At 52.8% G+C, this 20,243-nt stretch overlaps 1 protein-coding gene across 10 annotated transcripts in view; it reads left to right on the top strand.

Annotated features, from left to right (window-relative positions):
• RAP1GAP2 (RAP1 GTPase activating protein 2) overlaps positions 1-20,243 on the top strand; it is a 74,567-nt gene that overhangs the window by 15,353 nt on the left and 38,971 nt on the right. For 9 of the 10 annotated variants that reach the window (XM_064166074.1, XM_064166069.1, XM_064166068.1 and 6 more), the window contains one exon: positions 1,535-1,570. In XM_064166074.1, the coding sequence (XP_064022144.1) occupies positions 1,548-1,570 (23 nt within the window). In that variant the 5' untranslated portion in view covers positions 1,535-1,547. Of the gene's footprint in view, positions 1-1,534; positions 1,571-3,700; positions 3,886-20,243 lie in introns of those variants that run through there. The other variant, XM_064166078.1, reaches the window with a different exon arrangement.

The raw sequence follows: 20,243 nt of genomic DNA, 5'->3' as shown, positions 1-20,243 counted from the left end.
GGCCAAGCGGCTCCCGTGACTCAGCCGCGGCGCAGCTGCGGTTTCCCAAGCTGAGCAGAGGGCTCCTTTCTTCTCTGCTGCTTTTGTGTGGCTACCTTTTCTCTCTCCCATGGCTCTTTATGGAGCCGTTCGCTGCAGCTTCTCGCTCCCACACAGGTCCTGCCCTGGCCACCGAGTGTGGCAGCAGCCAGTGTTCAACCTGATGTCATGATCAAGGAGCCCTGCAGATGGGCTCGTTAAGTATTAAGTGACATCAGCAGGTGTCCCAGGTCTGTTTTTAGAAGCAGTAGTTCTGAGAGCAGAGCCCAAGAGCTGGTAGTCGGGAACATGCCTGGAATGAGGAACCCGTGGCTTGTGGGAGGTTGTGAGCTTGATTGTTGGCCCAGGAGAAAGGCTTCATGGAGGTCCTGGTGTCTGCAGACAGGATGGGTTGAGTTTGACCCTACCCTTGGGAAGCAAGGTCACTCCATACATAGTTCTTAATGGTGTGTTTGGGATCTGGTGTGCCAGGGATCCATCCCCATGAATGCAGCCTCCCAGTGATGGAAGAGTCCAGGCTGGCAGTAGAGAGGCTGAATCCTCTGTGTCTGAGGTGTAAAACAAGTGGAGTTTGGGGGTGTTTGAGGTTTGGAGTTTTGTTTTTTCCCCTTTAAGAGCTGTGGAGTTCATTCCATGAAGCAGATAACAAGCAGAGCATTCACCATGACTGCCAAAAGACATCGCTTTGCATGTCGAGGCATGCCTGTGATTTGCATTAATTAAGGTGAAGATGGCTTTAACCACAGTGATTCTGTGCAGATAGGTGCTTATTAAGGGTGCCAGATCAATAAATGAACTCGTTGGGCATCCCAACCCCTCGTGAGCTGGCAAGGACTGGGAGTGATGCGGCTGCTGTGTTCCACCCCTCTGCGTTCAGGGCTCTTGCTGTGGATGCTGGCATGGGGCTGAGGGTGGGTGAAGGAGATAAGCAAAGAGCAAGCCAGCAGCTGGTGCCCAAGCAGGGATGAGCCTGAGCTTGGGAATTGAGGCAGCAGTGGTCCAGGTGTGAAAATCCTGCCCTTGGCTGTATCCTTATTCCTTCCTCATTGGACTTGGCTTCTCTTAAGGCTGAAAAGGAGTTTGGGGTCTTCCTGGCGTGGTGGATCTGTGATGGGTCTGTGGACTCTAAACATGTGTTTTGTGGAGGTGGGAGCAGTGTTTTGGATAGAGCTGAGACACGGGGAAATGTCCTCCCCTGGTGCTCAGTTCACCTTTGGTGTTTTGCATAAGGAGGCAACAGCTCTCCACTGGTCACCAGCAGGGCATAACTTGGAGGGGGGAAGGAGGTTATTTTATTTACCACTGGGCTTCACTTTAGCTTAAAAATGGTAAGCTTCTGTCTTTCTGTGGGGATTGTAGTGTGAGGCAGACTGATGACCCCTCCAAAGGAGATGCTGGGGCTGGGGTTGCCAGCAGCCCTGGTACCTGGGTGGGGAGGAGGGACAGCCCAGACCCCCTTGCACCACAGTAACCTGCTCCTCTGCTTTCTCCCCAGGATTGACAAGACGATGCTTGCCAGCCTGAAGATCAAGTGAGTACTCTGGCTCTTCCCTCCTGTCGTGTATGGTGCTGGCTGTGGGGGATGCTTTCTCTGTAGCTGGGCTGTCTTCCCAGCTCTGTGCAGTGGTAGAACTGCCAGGCATTTCCATTCCTGGAGGCAGTCTGGTGCGTGTCCCACAGCTCCTTCTCCTGTCCAGTCCAAGGTGGTTCAGGCACCGGCTGCTTTTAACAGCCCTGCGAGCAGGGGTGTGGATGGTGCAGTCCGTGGGGCACCAGCTCTGTCTTGGGAGGGGTGGCAAAGGGCAGGATGGGCCCCACTGAGCTTCCACCTGTAAATGTGGTGAAGTTCTGGGGCTTGGTTTTGTGGGGTGCTTTTTTGCCATTATTTTTTAATCTGGAAGGAGGATGGGTGGTGGTGGATTAATAAGTGCCTGTGCTCATTACCCAGCTCCTGCTTTGTGTTGGGGGGGCTGGGGCCTGGGATGCTGCTCTGGAAGTGGCAAAGGTGATTTTGGGGCCCAAGAGGGCCTGGGAGCTGGTGGTATTGCTTGGTGAGTCTCTCTTGGGTTTGCCATAGACTTGCTGAAAGTTGGCAGTGTGGAGTTGTGTGGCTCCTCATGAGGTGGTTGCTGGGCCAGATCCTGCCTTGTGATGGAGTGAGGTGTGTGAGGTCACCATCCCTGCTGGAAGGTGGCATCATCTGGGCATGGCAGAGAAGACAGAAAGGGCTGAGTGGGGTGGTGGTGCCTGTGTTGGCTGTTCCCCAGGCACTCCCAGCTGTCTGGGACCTGCCTTGCATTCCTGCAGGACCTCAGGGGATGATCCCCCCGTACCTACGCGCATCTCTAGCTCTGAATTAGCTCCCTGTGCTGGGAAGCTCTGTCTCAAGCATGCCTTGCCCTGGCGTTGCTGGTGTAACTGTGTTCTGCTGGGGCAGAAATGTCCTGGCCAAGCCTGCCCTGAGCTCGGCTAGCAGCCCCTGCGGTTCCTTCCTCTAATCGTTGCTTGTGCAAATTATTCATTAACAGAGAAGTCGACAGAAAGCCTCAGGGGCTGTCTGAATGAGCCTGCCCATGCCCCTTGTGAAGAGCACCACTGATAGGGGGCTGCTAAGCTCATTGCTGGGGATTTTGCTGAGCTAATGAGAAGTTTAAATCGTTGGTTACCACCTCTGGGAGCAGAGAGAAGTCTCGGTAGACTTCCCTCTTCCCTCGGAGCTGAGGAGGATTTAGCTGCTCCTTGTATGCTGTGCCTCGATTTGTTTGCCCAGCAGGAATGCCATTTCCCCTCCTGTCCCCACCATGCCAGGCAGTTAATGACCCGCTCAGGGCCCAGTGCTGGTGCCATGGGACATGCTGCTGTGCCAGGTTGAGGGTCTGGGGCCATGTTTCACTCTCCCTCTCTCCTGCCCTGAGCTGAGGAGCAGGTTTGCTCAGGGTGTTTGATGAGCAGCCTCTGGAGCTGGTTTGTCCCCACTGTTTGCAGCTAATGCTCCTCACAGGCTCCTAGCACTCCTGCCTCGTGGACAGATTGCTTCGTTAAACGGCTCTGTAATTGGGGCCCAGCCAGAGCCACTTTGGACATTTGTTAATGGCTTTAAAAATCTAAAATAGGTATGAGTGAGTCAGTAAAACCAAAACTGTGATTGCTGCAGCCTTGTTAACAACCAGGCAGCTGCTTTCTGTGAGCCAAGGAGCCCCTGGGCGAGCCCTGTGTGCTGCAGGCATCAGCACTGACCGGCAGAACAGTGCACGGTGCTGGATGTGGCCCCAAGGTCTCTGCTGCAGAAGGGGTCACAGTGTAGCTGGGGGTCTGCAGCATCCCCTCCCTCTGCTCCCCCCAGCCCGTGCCATCCCGTCGAGCCCTTCCACCTCAGGGAGTGTGGCCAAGGGGAATGGGCTGCTCTGGGGGCTGAGGTCCTGTGCAGAAGTGGTGTTTGGTGGGACCAGGTGTGATGCCAGGCTGCAGAGTGCTCCCTGCCCGCTGCTGTCGTTGTTTGTCGCCATAAACTTGCACACGCAGGTGGCACTAGAGCTTCAAAGCGGTTTCCCCTCTGCCTGTCTTTTAATTTGGTTTCATTAGTTGCCATGGTAACCACGGACATGTCTGAGGACTCACCGGGGAGGGTGAGTGGAGATTGCGGAGTGGGAGTGTCGAGGAGATGGATGGAGAGCTCTGGCAGCTTGGCCAGGGGCTCGGCTGGCCCCGGTTGGTGACGGGCACCGCGGGGAGGGACCGGGACTGCATTCGTCAGGGAAGGTGCTGCAGAGGACCGAGCATCCCCGAGCAGCTGCTGCTGAACGGCCTCGCTCGCTGCTAAGCCTCCAAAATGCCCAGGAAGCCCTGGTGAGTTTGGGTCTGGCTCTGCCTCTGGGGGCTGTGCCCATGACTTGGCAGCGTTGACTCCTGTGTGCCCAGTCCCACCACCTCAGGTTTCAATGTGTGGCTGGCAACAGACCACCCTGGCTCTCAAAACCTGCTGCTCCGGGGCGGCAGCTGAGTTTCTGGCTGCTGTGGGCTGCTTTGGAGAGCCTGGGTGTAGTCTCACCTCTGGGAGGATGTTCTTGGGAAGCCTTCAAAGCTCCTAAATGCAGCCTGTGGGGGTGGAGAGACTGGGGAAGGGATTGGAAATGCTCTGCTTGCTGGTTTTAGGGGTTCAAGTGGTGGCAAGAGCTGGGGGCTCTGAGGCTTGGGTGCCAGGAGAGGGGCCAGCAAGAGCTGGGGCTTTGAGTGCCAGGAAAGGGGCCAGGGCTGCTGACAGCCATTGGGATTGGGGCCACATTGGGATTATGTGAAAGGGATGGACCAGTGGAAACCCTCCTCTGATGGGGACAAACCCATGGAGACCTTTCTCTGGCATTCAGTTAGACTTCTTGGGAAGGAGCTGGTCAGGCAGAAGCCCACCCAGGAGGGCACCAACCCTTTGCTTGCTGCTACTGGCTCTCCAGCCCTCTGTGCTCTGGTTGTTTTTTCTCTTTGGCATCACCAGTAGGATGTGCTGAGAAACCAGGAGGTGTTTAGAAGAAATTAAAAGCAGTAACAAAAAGTCCCTCCTTCAAGCAAAGAGTCACCTCTTGTTTTAGCCTTGTGAGGCAAAAATAGCAACACAATAATCTCATCTCTGTGGAACAGAGGAGCCCTTCCACCAATTACCCAGAGTCAGCATGTGTGGGGCTAAAGCTCAGAGGAAAGAGCATGTGGTGCTCATCTGATGGTGGGAACAGCAGTGGAAGATAAAGGTGGGAAGAGATGAAAGGTTCGCTTGACCTTCGTAAAATGAGCTGTGTCCAAGCTTGGGGCTCTTTAATATTTGATGGGCTGGAGCTGAGTTAATGGGAAGATGTGGGAATGATTTAGCAGCAGCTGCACAGGCTGTTAGAGGTTTGCACTTGGGTCTTGCGAGGACAAGGTCTGGAGAGCAGATTGTGTCTGAGTGAATTCCTGTGACTTTGTTGCCCCCTCTTGAAATGGGTAATTGCATGCAGTTGTGTGGTTTGCAATTAGCCCTCAGCAGTAGCAGCATCACGTTGCAAGGAAGATGCTCCAGAGCCTGGCAAAGCAGTAAGCAGGGTGGGCAGGATGGATTCTCACCTCACTGTGTTCCCAGCTGCTCATCTCCAGGGCTCTTGTCTTGGCTCTGGTGCAGGGATGCAAGAGGAGAACTGAGTGTGCGGGGACTGGGACGTGGGGCAAACTTTAATATCAATTAAAGGCAGTGCTGGGACTGGAGGGGCAGGATGAGGTGTGGGCCTGTCCAGGCTGCCAGCCAGGTGCTGGTCTGTGTGTGGGTGAGTGTTTCTTGGGTGCCCAGACGAGGTGAAGTTTATTCAGTATGCATCACCCACAGTTGGAATGCTTTTTTTGCCCTGAGAGGTGCCACTCCTTCTCTGCCACTGCTCCTGCCAGTTGTGTCGATGTTATTGGTGCCCACGTGGCTCCTCACAGCAAACTCTTCTGAGCTTTTCCTAAGCCATTGGTTTGGGTCCCCTGACTCTAATCTCACCCTGATTTTCCCTAAAGCTTTGCTGGAGACTCAAACTCTCTGTGATGGGTCACGAAGCAGCCACCCCCATCGCCTGTGCTCATGCACAGCAAGCAAGGAGTGTCCCCTGCCCAGCACCCTTTCAGCAGAGGTGTGACCTCGGCTCACCTTGCTGAATGTCTCCCCAGCTTTGCCCCCCCCCCCCCCGCCTCCCGGGAGATTCCTGTGGCACTGCGGGCACGTGAGGCAGTCTCAGCCTGGGGGGATATGGCATTTGAAGCAAAATGAGTCCTTGTACCGGTGACAGGTCTTGTGCCCAGGTCCCTGCCGGAACAAAGTCCCTCGGGAGAGCCAGGGATGGTGACAGGTCCCTGCTGCTGCCGCGGGCGCTGGCTGACACCATCCTCGCTCGCCGTCTGCTGCCTGCGAGCTGCCTCTGCCCTGGCCAATGCCGGGGGACCCGAGGGATGCTCGGCTAAATGTCAGCGCCGAAGTGACAGCTCTGCCTCGCAGGAGGCTGCTGGCGTGGGCACAGCGAAGCGCCTGCCCCACGGGCTCCTGGGGCAAACGGCTGGCATGTGGCTGAAGCTGCCCCTGGCTTTGGCTGCACAGGTCCGGGCCCGAGCCCCTCAGTGGTCCAGGGCCGTTTGGTGTTGCTCCACTCTGAGCAGGTTCGGGTGTGTGTCCGGGACCAGGCAGCACATTGGATCCTTCTCCCATGGGCAGGTGTGGGAATGTTTTCCAGTGCTTGATTGCAGTGTGGATGCAAAGAAGCAGGAGAGGCTGAAGGTCACCAGAGAGCAGCACCAGCCTGAGACCTTTCAGAGGCATGCAGGCCGTGGCTGCTCGGCTGGGGCTGTCGAGGTTCCGACCGTCACGCCCGGTCCCTGCTGGTGCTTTCCTGGCTGCCTGGAGCCTCTTCCCAGCCGTGCCGGCAGTCGGCACACGAGCGCTTGGCTTCTGCTGCCGCCGGTTCTCACTGCGAGGGCATCCCAGGCTTTCCTGTCGGGGTCCTGCTGCCCTCTGCGGGGGGCTCCCTTCCCTTCTCGGGGGCCTCTCTCAGTGACCAGGCTGCCGCAGGTGCTATCATCCTGCTGTCGCCGAAGCTGTGCTCGGTCTTTGGGCTCTGGGTGCAGGGGATGGAGCACTACTTGCTGCCCTTGAGAAGAGCAGGGGCCAGGCACTAGCTTTCGCATCCGGGGGCCTTGCCCAGAAGGGTTCTGCCCAGTGCTGAGCCCTCGCAGCAGGTGCTGCTGGTCCCTACATCCTGGCGAATGCCACTGCCTGCGCACCCTCAGGCTGGAGAGCTTCAGCAACAAAGGTGGGAGTCAGTGATTTGAAAGGGGAATGTGAAAGTGGTGAAAGCAGGGTGGAAAGCATGGCAGCACCATCCGTGGCAGACAAGGTGACAAACAAGGTCACGCTGGAGATGCTGGCCGGTGGATGCATGGCAGGGAGCGGTTGCAGCCCAGCCGGGATGCTGGCCCTGGGAGACGAGGGGTGGCAGGGGCAGAGCTGCCCTGCCTTGGCCAGCCCCAGAGCTGGCTGGGGATTTGCAAAATCCATCCAGTCCCAACGTCTCAGCCCTATCTCCAGCGAGCAGGCGGCAGGGTGGCTATCGCCGCGGGCACCCAGCCCTGCGCCCTGTACCAGCCCCGCGGCACGTTTCACAGCCTGCCTGGGACACAAGAAGCCTGTCGGGGAGGAGAGAGCTGAAGTCAAGCCTCGGGGCCTTGGGGTCTTTCAGGCATTTAATCTGGTGAGCCTTATCTCTGGGAAATCCAGGCGCAGCTCCACTGATGCTCCTACCGTGGGACACTTCCCGGGATGTGTTCAGGACAAGGCTGGATGAGGCCTTGAGCAACCTGGGCTAACGGAGGTGTCCCTGCCCATGGCTGGGGGCTGGTACTGGGTGAGCTTTAAGGTCCCATCCAACCCAAACTGTTCTGTGAGTCTATGATTTGTCCAGGCTCCTCTCCGTGCTGGCTGCCGATGTTGGGATTTATCTGGGGTGGGGGGAGGTTATTACTGCAGATGTTAGGGTTTAAGGCTTTTTTTGGGATGGGGGTGGTGGGTTTATCACTGCAGATGTTGGGGTTTTATTAGGGGGTTGTTATTGCAGATGTTGGGGTTTATTTGAAGGTCATTAGTGCAGATGTTGTGGCTTACTACTGCAGATGCTGGGGTTTATGTTGGGGGTTGTTACTGCAGATATTGGGGTTTATTTTGGGGGTTGTTACTGCAGATATTTGGGTTTAATTTGGGGGTTGTTACTGCAGATATTTGGGTTTAATTTGGGGGTTGTTACTGCAGATATTTGGGTTTAATTTGGGGGTTGTTACTGCAGATATTGGGGTTTAATTTGGGGGTTGTTACTGCAGATATTTGGGTTTAATTTGGGGGTTGTTACTGCAGATATTTGGGTTTAATTTGGGGGTTGTTACTGCAGATATTTGGGTTTAATTTGGGGGTTGTTACTGCAGATATTGGGGTTTAATTTGGGGGTTGTTACTGCAGATATTGGGGTTTAATTTGGGGGTTGTTACTGCAGATATTGGGGTTTAATTTGGGGGTTGTTACTGCAGATATTTGGGTTTAATTTGGGGGTTGTTACTGCAGATATTGGGGTTTAATTTGGGGGTTGTTACTGCAGATATTTGGGTTTAATTTGGGGGTTGTTACTGCAGATATTGGGGTTTAATTTGGGGGTTGTTACTGCAGATATTGGGGTTTAATTTGGGGGTTGTTACTGCAGATATTGGGGTTTAATTTGGGGGTTGTTACTGCAGATATTGGGGTTTAATTTGGGGGTTGTTACTGCAGATATTTGGGTTTAATTTGGGGGTTGTTACTGCAGATATTTGGGTTTAATTTGGGGGTTGTTACTGCAGATATTTGGGTTTAATTTGGGGGTTGTTACTGCAGATATTTGGGTTTAATTTGGGGGTTGTTACTGCAGATATTTGGGTTTAATTTGGGGGTTGTTACTGCAGATATTTGGGTTTAATTTGGGGGTTGTTACTGCAGATATTTGGGTTTAATTTGGGGGTTGTTACTGCAGATATTGGGGTTTAATTTGGGGGTTGTTACTGCAGATATTTGGGTTTAATTTGGGGGTTGTTACTGCAGATATTGGGGTTTAATTTGGGGGTTGTTACTGCAGATATTGGGGTTTAATTTGGGGGTTGTTACTGCAGATATTTGGGTTTAATTTGGGGGTTGTTACTGCAGATATTTGGGTTTAATTTGGGGGTTGTTACTGCAGATATTTGGGTTTAATTTGGGGGTTGTTACTGCAGATATTTGGGTTTAATTTGGGGGTTGTTACTGCAGATATTGGGGTTTAATTTGGGGGTTGTTACTGCAGATATTGGGGTTTAATTTGGGGGTTGTTACTGCAGATATTTGGGTTTAATTTGGGGGTTGTTACTGCAGATATTGGGGTTTAATTTGGGGGTTGTTACTGCAGATATTTGGGTTTAATTTGGGGGTTGTTACTGCAGATATTTGGGTTTAATTTGGGGGTTGTTACTGCAGATATTGGGGTTTAATTTGGGGGTTGTTACTGCAGATATTGGGGTTTAATTTGGGGGTTGTTACTGCAGATATTTGGGTTTAATTTGGGGGTTGTTACTGCAGATATTTGGGTTTAATTTGGGGGTTGTTACTGCAGATATTTGGGTTTAATTTGGGGGTTGTTACTGCAGATATTGGGGTTTAATTTGGGGGTTGTTACTGCAGATATTGGGGTTTAATTTGGGGGTTGTTACTGCAGATATTGGGGTTTAATTTGGGGGTTGTTACTGCAGATATTGGGGTTTAATTTGGGGGTTGTTACTGCAGATATTGGGGTTTAATTTGGGGGTTGTTACTGCAGATATTGGGGTTTAATTTGGGGGTTGTTACTGCAGATATTGGGGTTTAATTTGGGGGTTGTTACTGCAGATATTGGGGTTTAATTTGGGGGTTGTTACTGCAGATATTGGGGTTTAATTTGGGGGTTGTTACTGCAGATATTTGGGTTTAATTTGGGGGTTGTTACTGCAGATATTGGGGTTTAATTTGGGGGTTGTTACTGCAGATATTTGGGTTTAATTTGGGGGTTGTTACTGCAGATATTTGGGTTTAATTTGGGGGTTGTTACTGCAGATATTTGGGTTTAATTTGGGGGTTGTTACTGCAGATATTGGGGTTTAATTTGGGGGTTGTTACTGCAGATATTGGGGTTTAATTTGGGGGTTGTTACTGCAGATATTGGGGTTTAATTTGGGGGTTGTTACTGCAGATATTGGGGTTTAATTTGGGGGTTGTTACTGCAGATATTGGGGTTTAATTTGGGGGTTGTTACTGCAGATATTTGGGTTTAATTTGGGGGTTGTTACTGCAGATATTTGGGTTTAATTTGGGGGTTGTTACTGCAGATATTGGGGTTTAATTTGGGGGTTGTTACTGCAGATATTGGGGTTTAATTTGGGGGTTGTTACTGCAGATATTGGGGTTTAATTTGGGGGTTGTTACTGCAGATATTGGGGTTTAATTTGGGGGTTGTTACTGCAGATATTGGGGTTTAATTTGGGGGTTGTTACTGCAGATATTTGGGTTTAATTTGGGGGTTGTTACTGCAGATATTTGGGTTTAATTTGGGGGTTGTTACTGCAGATATTGGGGTTTAATTTGGGGGTTGTTACTGCAGATATTGGGGTTTAATTTGGGGGTTGTTACTGCAGATATTGGGGTTTAATTTGGGGGTTGTTACTGCAGATATTGGGGTTTAATTTGGGGGTTGTTACTGCAGATATTTGGGTTTAATTTGGGGGTTGTTACTGCAGATATTTGGGTTTAATTTGGGGGTTGTTACTGCAGATATTTGGGTTTAATTTGGGGGTTGTTACTGCAGATATTGGGGTTTAATTTGGGGGTTGTTACTGCAGATATTGGGGTTTAATTTGGGGGTTGTTACTGCAGATATTGGGGTTTAATTTGGGGGTTGTTACTGCAGATATTGGGGTTTAATTTGGGGGTTGTTACTGCAGATATTTGGGTTTAATTTGGGGGTTGTTACTGCAGATATTGGGGTTTAATTTGGGGGTTGTTACTGCAGATATTTGGGTTTAATTTGGGGGTTGTTACTGCAGATATTTGGGTTTAATTTGGGGGTTGTTACTGCAGATATTTGGGTTTAATTTGGGGGTTGTTACTGCAGATATTTGGGTTTAATTTGGGGGTTGTTACTGCAGATATTTGGGGTTTAATTTGGGGGTTGTTACTGCAGATATTGGGGTTTAATTTGGGGGTTGTTACTGCAGATATTGGGGTTTAATTTGGGGGTTGTTACTGCAGACATTGGGGTTTAATTTGGGGGTTGTTACTGCAGACATTGGGGTTTAATTTGGGGGTTGTTACTGCAGACATTGGGGTTTAATTTGGGGGTTGTTACTGCAGACATTGGGGTTTAATTTGGGGGTTGTTACTACAGCTGTTACTACTGCAGATGCTGGGGTTTAATTTGGGGGGTTATTACTGCAGATATTTGGGTTTATTTGGGGGGGTTATTACTGCAGACATTGGGGTTTAATTTGGGGGTTATTACTACAGATGTTCCTACTGCAGATGCTGGGGTTTATTTTGGGGGTTATTACTGCAGATGCTGGGCTTTATTTTGGGGGTCATTAGTGCAGATGTTGGGCTTTATTTGAAGGTCATTAGTGCAGATGTTGGGCTTTATTTGAAGGTCATTAGTGCAGATGTTGTGGCTTACTACTGCAGATGTTGGGCTTTATTTGAAGGTCATTAGTGCACATGTTGTGGCTACTACAGATGCAGGGGTTTATTTTGGGGTTAATTAGTGCAGATGTTGCTTGCTACTGCAGATGCAGGGGTTTGTATTGGGGGTTGTTGCAGACATTGGGGTTTATTTTGGGGGTTGTTACTGCAAATGTTGGGGTTTATTTTAGGGGTTATTACTGCAGATGCTGGGGTTAATTTTGGGGGTTATTACTGTGGATGGGACCCGGCAGTGCAGCCGCTGCCTGCCGCTGGCGGTGGCACCGCTGTGTGCTCTGCCCGGTCCCATATGTTCAGTGGTTGCTGCTGCTGTCAAAACAGTCGTCACATATTCCAAGCCAGATTATCCACAATTACTTCTGCCCAGAGGACTTAGCAGCCCCACGTGGGGCTATTTTTAGCTGTGTCTCAGAACCAGTGCCCTGCTGTGTCACTTTCCTCCAGCCTAGCAAAACAGGAGTGGTTTGCCGACCATAGGGAAGTGGCTGCTCAGAGGAGCAAATCTTCTAAGAGCAAATCTTGTTGCGATAGGGGAAGGGAGCCTGAAAGGCTGGAGAGGTGGAAATACCACCCACCTGTGAGTGCCTGCTCCCAAATGCCTGGTGTGCCAAGGATGGGGTCATCTGTGGCAGCTGCAGGGTACAGTCAGGGCAAGGCCCACATTGACTAGTGAGTGCCAGCTGCTCAGAGGGGCTTTGGCCTCTCTGGGTGAGCCTGTTGGGCTTCCCTCAGCTGCACACCCACTTGCCACAGGGGTGGGTGTGATTTGGGGAGCACGCTCAGCCTCAGCTCTGCTGAGCCAAGGAGCAGGTAAGGAGTGCTGGCACAGGAGCGCAGGCACCGTGCCAGAGCCTGTGGTTTGTTCCTGATGATAATTCTGTTAATTACTGCACTGCTCCCTCTGGCTGTCGCCTTCCCTTCTGGTCAGTGGGGTCCTGGCGTCCCGACAGTGCCCGGCGCCAGCCAGCCCTGCAGTGTCACAGGGATGGGCAGCTGCTGGCGCTGTGCCTGGTGCCCGAGAGCTCTTCAGCAGCCAGTTTGGTTCTAGGTGGTGCTGGCAGGAACCCCTGGCCCCTGTCTGCAAAAGGTCCTCTTCACCTCCGGTGTTTCATTTGCAGCAGGGTTGATGATGCTTAGCAAACGCCAGCGTCAGCACTGGGCCCGTTGGTATCCATGGACCTCATGTCCTCCAGAGCTGGGTGTGGAAACCTGGCTTGTGCCAGGCCGTCACCCAGAACTGTGTGGAGGTGTGACAGGTTCTGAGTAGGTCAGAGCTCCATTATGGAGTCTCCACGAAGACTCAAAGGTCACTTTTCAGACAACATCCTCTCAAATGTTACTGGTGTCACACTGGGGACACCAGTGACAGCTCCTTCCTCCTATCAGTAATTCGGTGTTAATCCCCTCGGCTCTGGAAAACAGAGCTTGATGTTCGTGTCGAGGTGGTGACCAGCTGTGCTGGCTGCTCTGAGGGCTTGGAAACAGGACAGGGTTTCCACCAGGTCTGCACTGGACCCCCAAAGCCCAGTGCAACAAGTGACACACTCTTTGCTTGAGCGTTAAGCTGGAGGACAGGGAGGGGTCTGACAGGAGGGAGAGTGAGAGCATGGTGGGAAGAAGTACAGGACCAGACCAGAGTGACAGTGCTCAGAGAAGGACTGTGAAATGGGGCTCGTAACTTGTGCCCCTCCATCTGAGGTGCCAGTCCCCTCATGGGCTCTCTGCAGCCCAGGCTGGTGGATAAGGAGGGTTTTCCTCTCAGCTGTGTCTATAGCATTGCCCACAACTGCTGCTGGCTGTGGTCGTGGTGCCTGCTTGCTGCGTGTACAAGAGCTGCTGCCTTGGCCAGGGTGCCCCTGTGCTGCTGTGGGCACATCTAGAGAGGACCAGCAACCATGTGGAGATCCCACAGCAGTATGGGCACTGCCCGTGGAGCTGGTTTGGAGCAGGTTTGCCTTTGCCCAGCTTCCTCACCTGTGAGATGGGTACCAGTTGCCAGCAGACCTCTTGTCCCTGGGGATTGTTACCCTCTGCTTCCTGCTCCAGCCCCTCAATGTCCTTCTTGGAGTGAGGAGCCCAAGGCTGAACCTGAGTTTTGAGGTGTGACCTCATCAGTGCTGAGTACTGGGGGACAATCCCTGCCCCTGCTAGCCATAGCATTGCTGATGCAAGCCAGGGTACTGGTGGCCTTCTTGGGCACCTGGGCACACTCTGGCTCACCTTCAGCTGCTCTTGGCCAACATCCCAAAATGCTGGGCCCCAATGCACCATCCCTGTGAACTGGACCTGTCTGCCCCAGCCCACCCCACTCCTCCCTGATTCTGCCTGAGGTGTTCTGCTATCCCCACATTCCTCAAAGCATCCTCAGGGAGGGCTCATCACCTGGCTGAGGTTGAAGTTAGGGCCTAATCCTGATCTTCCCAGCTGGATGCCAATGGCAATTGGTTGCAATAACAGTGTCAGGGATGGAGCTCTGGGGAGCTGAGGAGGGTGCTGGAAGTGTTGGGCATGTGGCTGGTGCTGGTTTGCTGTGCATCCTGAGTCTGGCTTCATTAGTGATGTTAATGAGAAATGATGGCATTTAGTTCCCTGATTTGCTAGTAAAATTCAAAGGACCTGCTCATGCTGTAAAGACTGATTTCCTCTGCTGATTTGATCTAATTTAATTGAACATTGAAATCTTGGAGCTCCTCTCTCCAGCAAGCCTGCCTTCTCAGGGACCAACACCCCCAATTACCAGGGGGTCAGTGTCCCTCTGACTGTGGTGCTGCCACAGCCATGACTGTCTTATGCTGTGTTTAGCCACCAGAAATGATCCAGTTGCTCCAGAAGTACACTGGGCAGGGGCTGGTGCTGCATGCCAGCCCCAGAGCTCCCTGCCTGCCCATGGCATTACACATGCCTGCCCTGATTTGCTGCCCAGCTTCCTACATCTCCCCATGGCACCTTTTTCCTACCCACAAACCATCTTTATCATAGAATGGTTTGGGGTGGAAGGAAGCTCATCCAGTTCCAAACCCCCACCGTAGGCAGGGACACCTCCCACTACGACAAGTCTCTCAAGGCCTCATCCAACCTGGTCCTGAACACCTCCAGGGAGGCTGTGGATCACAGAATTACAGAATGTGATCAAAGATCACAGTCTGTGCTCCACAACCTCCCTGGGCAACCTGTGCCAGCATCTCACCACCCTCAGTGTAAAGAACTTCTTCCTATGATGGTGCTCACTGGCCCTGCAATGTATTTGAGAAGCCAGGGGCCAGTGCTGCCCTGCTCTGCCTGCTGGCTCTGCAGGGAAGGGCTCAGCACCAAAATGTGGCTCTGGTTTTGGATTCCCAGCTGTGTGTGGTGGGAAGGTGATTTCTCAGAGCTTCTCAGCAAAGCTGTGTCTCTCTGGAGGCTGCTGAAGGAGGAATGGCTCCATAAATAAACACAGGAGAACCCAGAGATAGAAATTTAGATGCATGGAGGCAGATAACCTGTAGATGTGTAGACACAAAGCTCCAGGGGATCCTCTTGCATAAAGCAGATGCAGCTGTCCAAGCTCTCTGGGCTGCCAGAGGTGGTTTGATACCCGGCACAGAGTGGAGAACAGAACATTCCCACCTGCCCCTGTGTTTGCTCTGGAGAGGGTTGCTCAGCAGCCCTAGATGGAGTAGGACATGGAACTGTTGGAGTGAGTCCAGAGGCCGCCACAAAGATGCTCCTAGGGCTGCAGCAGCTCTGCTATGAGAACAGGCTATGAGAGTTGGGGCTCTGCAGCCTGGAGAAGAGAATGCTTTGAGGAGTAGCCTTCCAGTATCTGAAGGGGGCAATAGGAGGGCTGGGGAGGGACTATTTACAAGATCCTGTAATGACAGGACAAGGAGTAAAGGGTTTAAACTGGCAGAGGGGAGATCTAAACTGGATATTAGGAAGAAGTTCTTGACGGTGAGAATGGTGAGATGCTGGAACAGGTTGCCCAGGGAGGTTGTGGAGCAGAGTCACAGCATGTGGTCAAAGATTCTGTGCTTCACAACCTCCCTGGAGGTGTTCAAGGCCAGGTTGGATGAGGCCTTGAGCAACCTGTTCTAGTGGGAGGTGTCCCCTCCTGTGGCGGGTTGGAACTGGGTGAGCTTTGAGGTCCCTTCCAAGCTAAACCATTCTGTGATTCTGTGAAGAGCTTTGCCCTCACTCAGCCGATGAGGTTTCCTTTGCAAGTCTCTATTATTTTGGGTAATCTTTCTGGGCTTGATGCCCGTGGGCATGTGAGACATGACAGGAGGGGGGCACGTTGCTGGCTGGCGCAGTGGAGCGGGCACAAGCAGGAGCCGCACTCAGCGGCGCAGATCCCAGCAGCTCTTGCGCTTGAGCAAACAGCTGCTGGTTTGACCTCTCCCAGCCCTGCCAAGTGGGCAAATATTTGCTGCCTCCTCCTCTCAGCTGCTGAGTGGAAGGGGAATGGAAAGGGCATCATGCCTGATTGCTGGTGGGCAGGTCCCATGGCCTGGCTGTGCCATCACTGATTCAGAGGTCCCCTCTCTGGGGTACACATAGGCAGGCTGTGACAGTCGCTTCCAACCTCTTGTGCTCCGAGTGCCGTGGCAGTGAGACACAAAGGGGTTTGTCATCGCTGTGCTGGTGCGGGGTGTGCTCAAGGGGACCTTCCTGTGGGAGAGTGTGGCTCTGCTGGGCTCCTTCAAAGGCTTGGCTCTTTTGCTGTGGCTTTTTGTATGTGATTTTTGATTGTTTCTAATACGGTTGCCTGCTCTGAGGTGCTTTCAGTGCGTTCATCTCCCCCTTTTGCTGTGCAAACACAGTGAGGGGATGCCCTGAGATGCAGCAAAAGCCCTGTCCTGCTTCCAGTGGCTTGCGCAGAGTGCAGCCAGCACTGGGTTGGGACCTGCTGGAGCCCCTGGTTATTTTCAGATGATCTTTTGTGATCCCTTTGCATACTGAGATCTCTTTTCCTTGACCACAGGGTAAGTGCCCACATGCAGCAGTGCTGTTCCCTGCTCGCCCTGGCTGCTCTCCAGCCCTTACGGGAGCTGCTTGCACCAGCCCCTCGGCAGGAGCAGTTCGTGCTGGGCAGAGATACCTGACTGAGCCTCTGCAGCCAGAGGTCGTTCACTCGGAATGGATTTTTGTTCTTCCATTGCAGCTTTGATTGCTTTCCCTGCCCGTTTCCTGGGAGGGCTGATAATTGCGCTGGGCAGACAGGGCATCACGGGCTGTACTCAGCCCCCAGCGTGGCAAAAGTGGTGAAGACAGGAATCATAGAATGCTAGGGGTTGGAAGGGACTTCCAGAGATGGAGCCCATGGTGCTGGCTCCCAGTCAGGCTAGGCAGATGAATGTGTTTCTGCACAGCTGTCTAGGGGCTGCAGTCCTAGGATGCAGGGAGCTGCCAGGTTTGAGCTCTGTGATGTGGTGGGGGTGCCTGGCCAGCAGTGCTAGGCTGGGGGGCAAGGAGCTGGGTCTGTGCCACGCCTTGGCACACACTGATCCCACTTCTTACCTCTGTGAATTGCCGAGGTGCTGAGGGTGCTGGCTGCACGTCACACTCATCTTGCGTGATTTTGAGATGAAACTCAACCTCCTCTGCCTCTGCACCTCCTGCATGGAGGGGCCAGCATTGTGCTTTCTTGATGTCTCCTCTGGGTCTTTCTAAGTGAAGCCATAAAATAACTCTCTAATCAGATTACTTAGGGCTGGCAGTAACATCATCTACAGCTCCAGTTCTTGTGATACCTCTGCTAAAACTGGGTGCCCTCTTATCCTGCTCCTGCGGCACCACTGCAAATGCTGTAATCGCTTTCTCCCAAGCTCCCAAATCCTTTTCTTCCCCTGCCAGGGAAACTGGGATGTGGCTGCTCCTTTGCTGAGAGCCAGCTACTATTTTAGTCTTTTGCTCGTGCTGCTTCAGCTCCTTTTTGTTCTTCTCTGGCTCCTGGTCCCTGGTGCTGGCACAGCTGCCTAGTCCCAACTCGCCCACCTGGGCAGTGTAGGTGCCTATGCCCAGTTGTGTCCTGTTTGGGTTGGGGGAAGTGCCCATGGGGGTCACCAAGTGGATGCCTAGGGTGGCAGGGATGGGTTTTGAATGGTGGTGAGGAAGAGACTAAGGGACAATAGGGAAGGGTCCTTGGGCAGAGCTGCTGGCCGTGCTTCCAGCCCAGCCGTGGCAAATGCCTGGCATAGCTCATGTATTTCTGGCTCTGTCCCTCGTGAGCGAGTGAACCAGAAATATCTCCTGCAAAGGGGGGTGCAGAGGGTGTCGGGGACACATCCTGCGCCGTGTGCCGGGGCAGTGCCACGACTCTGGCTGGAGAAGCCCTGAGTCACCCACCGGAGCTGGGCTTGGCTGTGCCCACTGCTCAGGTGTGAGCCACGGGGGCCCTTCGCTGCTGGAAGTGTGCCCTCAGGCAGCTCGGGAAGGTCGATCAGCTGCTTGCCCGGGGTGATTGAATCTCACTGCAGCGTTAGCACCGCAGCCAGAGTTATTCCGCAAGTGCAGGGCTGCTTAATAACATTAATAGTGTCATTTATTCACAGGGGATTCAGTAGCACCGGGGCTGAAGGGTTGATCTTGTCAGAGGTTGGTATTTTCAGATCCTTCTTTCATGGCAGAGTGTCCAGAAGAAAATGCCAGGCTTTGCATAAATGACTCAGCTGCCCAGGTGATTTATTAATCACGGCATAGAATTGTCCAAGCCTGCTGAGAGCTTGCCCCAGCCCCTCGGGACCTGCCTTCCCAGGTAGCATCAGAGCTGCTCTCTCTGAAGCAAAACCATCCGGACACTTCTAAGGAGATATTTGTTTCTTCATAAAGCAGGGGCAGCTGCTTAGCTCAGAGGTTGTTTAGTCACTGCAGAGGTGACGCTGGTTTCCTGAAGGAAGGAGTGAGACTTACATGAGCCCAGAAATACCGGTGAGGGGAGGGAGGGATCTCCACAGTCTCTGCCCCAGGCTCCATCACAGAGCAAACTGTGGCTCCTGACAGCTGAGCTTGGAAAGCCTTTGTGGGCAGGGAACTGGCAGCCCCTCTGGGCACCTCTTCCAAGAGCAACCCAGCTTCCTGGGTTTCCTTTCTTTCCAGTCTCAGTTCCTCAGGCTGCAGCTTTAGGATAGGATAAAATCAACCAGGTTGGAAGAGAATTCCAAGCTCATCCAGTCCAACCTATCACCCAACCCTATCCAGTCAACTAGACCGTAGCACTAAGTGTCTCATCCAGGCTTTTCTTGAGCACCTTCAGGGACAGTGATTCCACCACCTCCTTGGGCAGCCCATTCCAATGCAAATCATTCTCTCTGTGAAGAACTTCCTCCTAATGTCCAGCCTGTATCGCTCCTGGCACAACTTTCTGTTTTATAAGATGTCTTTGGGCCCATCCCATCTGTGCAGACATCAGCTGGAAACTTCCATGGGCACTGGCCCTAAGAAGGTGTTCTTCTCTCAAACCCCCAGGAGGGTGATGCTCTGGTAGCAGCACTGTGGGGTTTGGAGGATAGCCAGAGTCACCTTAGCTGTGCAGAGCTGGGGGCTGAGGCATGAGGCTTAGGGGATTCTCTGCTACAGAGATGTTTCTGAGCTGACAGATGCAGGCAGAGTACCTACCCCTGGCTGGGACTGGTCTGGGGGGACCCTCTCCTGGAGATATTCACAGCTGAACTGGGGCACATGCCATGGCTCATGCACTGCAGCAGCCAAGGAAATTTGGCTCTGCTCCCAGGTCAGGGTGCCCCAGTAACCCATAGCACTGTGCCCATGCAGTGCAGCTCTCCATGCCTGTGCTGGTCATGTTGTGCAGCTCACTGTGCCCACCCTGCTCCTGCTTCATCCCTTTGGCACACAGGGATGATCACGATGTGTATGATGAGCTGTGCCTTTGCAAGGGAAAGCAGGAGGCCCTGGGAAAGGCAGGCAGGAACTGTTCAGATTCCCTGCTGTCTCCTCTGCCTCCCCAGCCATCCCTGGCATCCCACTCCAGCCTGTCCTGGAGCCTGTTATCAGACGGCAGCACATAACTACAGGGGAGCTGCTCCAGGGCCCTATCACAGCCTCTTGTGCCAGAGGCTGGGTAGGTGCATGGCTTGGTATGGTGAGGCATGGCTGCAGCCTGGGTACTGAGCCCCCATTGCAGAAAATCCTTCATGTTGGGGATGCCAGAGCCCTGAAGCAGGCTGCCCAGAGAGGTTATGGAGTCTCCTTCTCTGGTGAGCTTCCAAACCTGCCTGGACACCTTTTTAATGCAGCCTGACCTAGGCGGATCTGCTTTAACAGCAGGGTTGAACTCAATCATAGAATCAACCAGGTTGGAAGAGACCTCCAAGATCATCCAGTCCAACCTATCACCCAGCCCTATCCAATCAACTAGACCACGGCACTAAGTGCCTCAGCCAGTCTTTTCTTGAAGACCCCCAGGGACAGTGCCTCCACCACCTCCCTGGGCAGCCCATTCCAATGCCAGTCACTCTCTCTGTGAAGAACTTCTTCCTAACATCCAGCCTAGACCTACCCTGGCACAACTTGAGACTGTGTCCCAATGATCACCAAAGGTCCCTGCCGTGCTGGGATTCTGTGATCCTTCCTCCAGCCCCTCACCATCCATTACCTTGGCCATCCTCCTATGAATTACACATTAGCTACTACGCAGCCCAGAAGCAGTGATGAGGGTGCGGGCGCGTTGCCGTGTCGGGGTGGAGGAGCAGCCACGGCTGAGTGTGTCTACCTAAAGTGCCTCTCTATTTCCAAATATGAGAGAGCTGAACATCTTTAAAAATCAATACAAAGCCACTTCGGCAGAAAACAAGAGGAGATTAATACTTAACTTGTCTGGAGAAGGGGAAGGGAGACAGTGGATAACGTCTCCAGAGAGAGAGAGAGCGACTCAATGAAATTCGAAGCTGCCTGTTTAATGCGAGAGGTAAAAGGTTTGAAATTAAAACCCCTCCCCCTCCAT

This window comes from Pogoniulus pusillus, chromosome 27 (assembly GCF_015220805.1).
Source record: "Pogoniulus pusillus isolate bPogPus1 chromosome 27, bPogPus1.pri, whole genome shotgun sequence".
NCBI lineage: Eukaryota > Metazoa > Chordata > Aves > Piciformes > Lybiidae > Pogoniulus > Pogoniulus pusillus.
The sequence above is the reverse complement of the archived record's forward strand: the minus strand, read 5'-3'. Positions and strand labels throughout refer to the sequence as shown.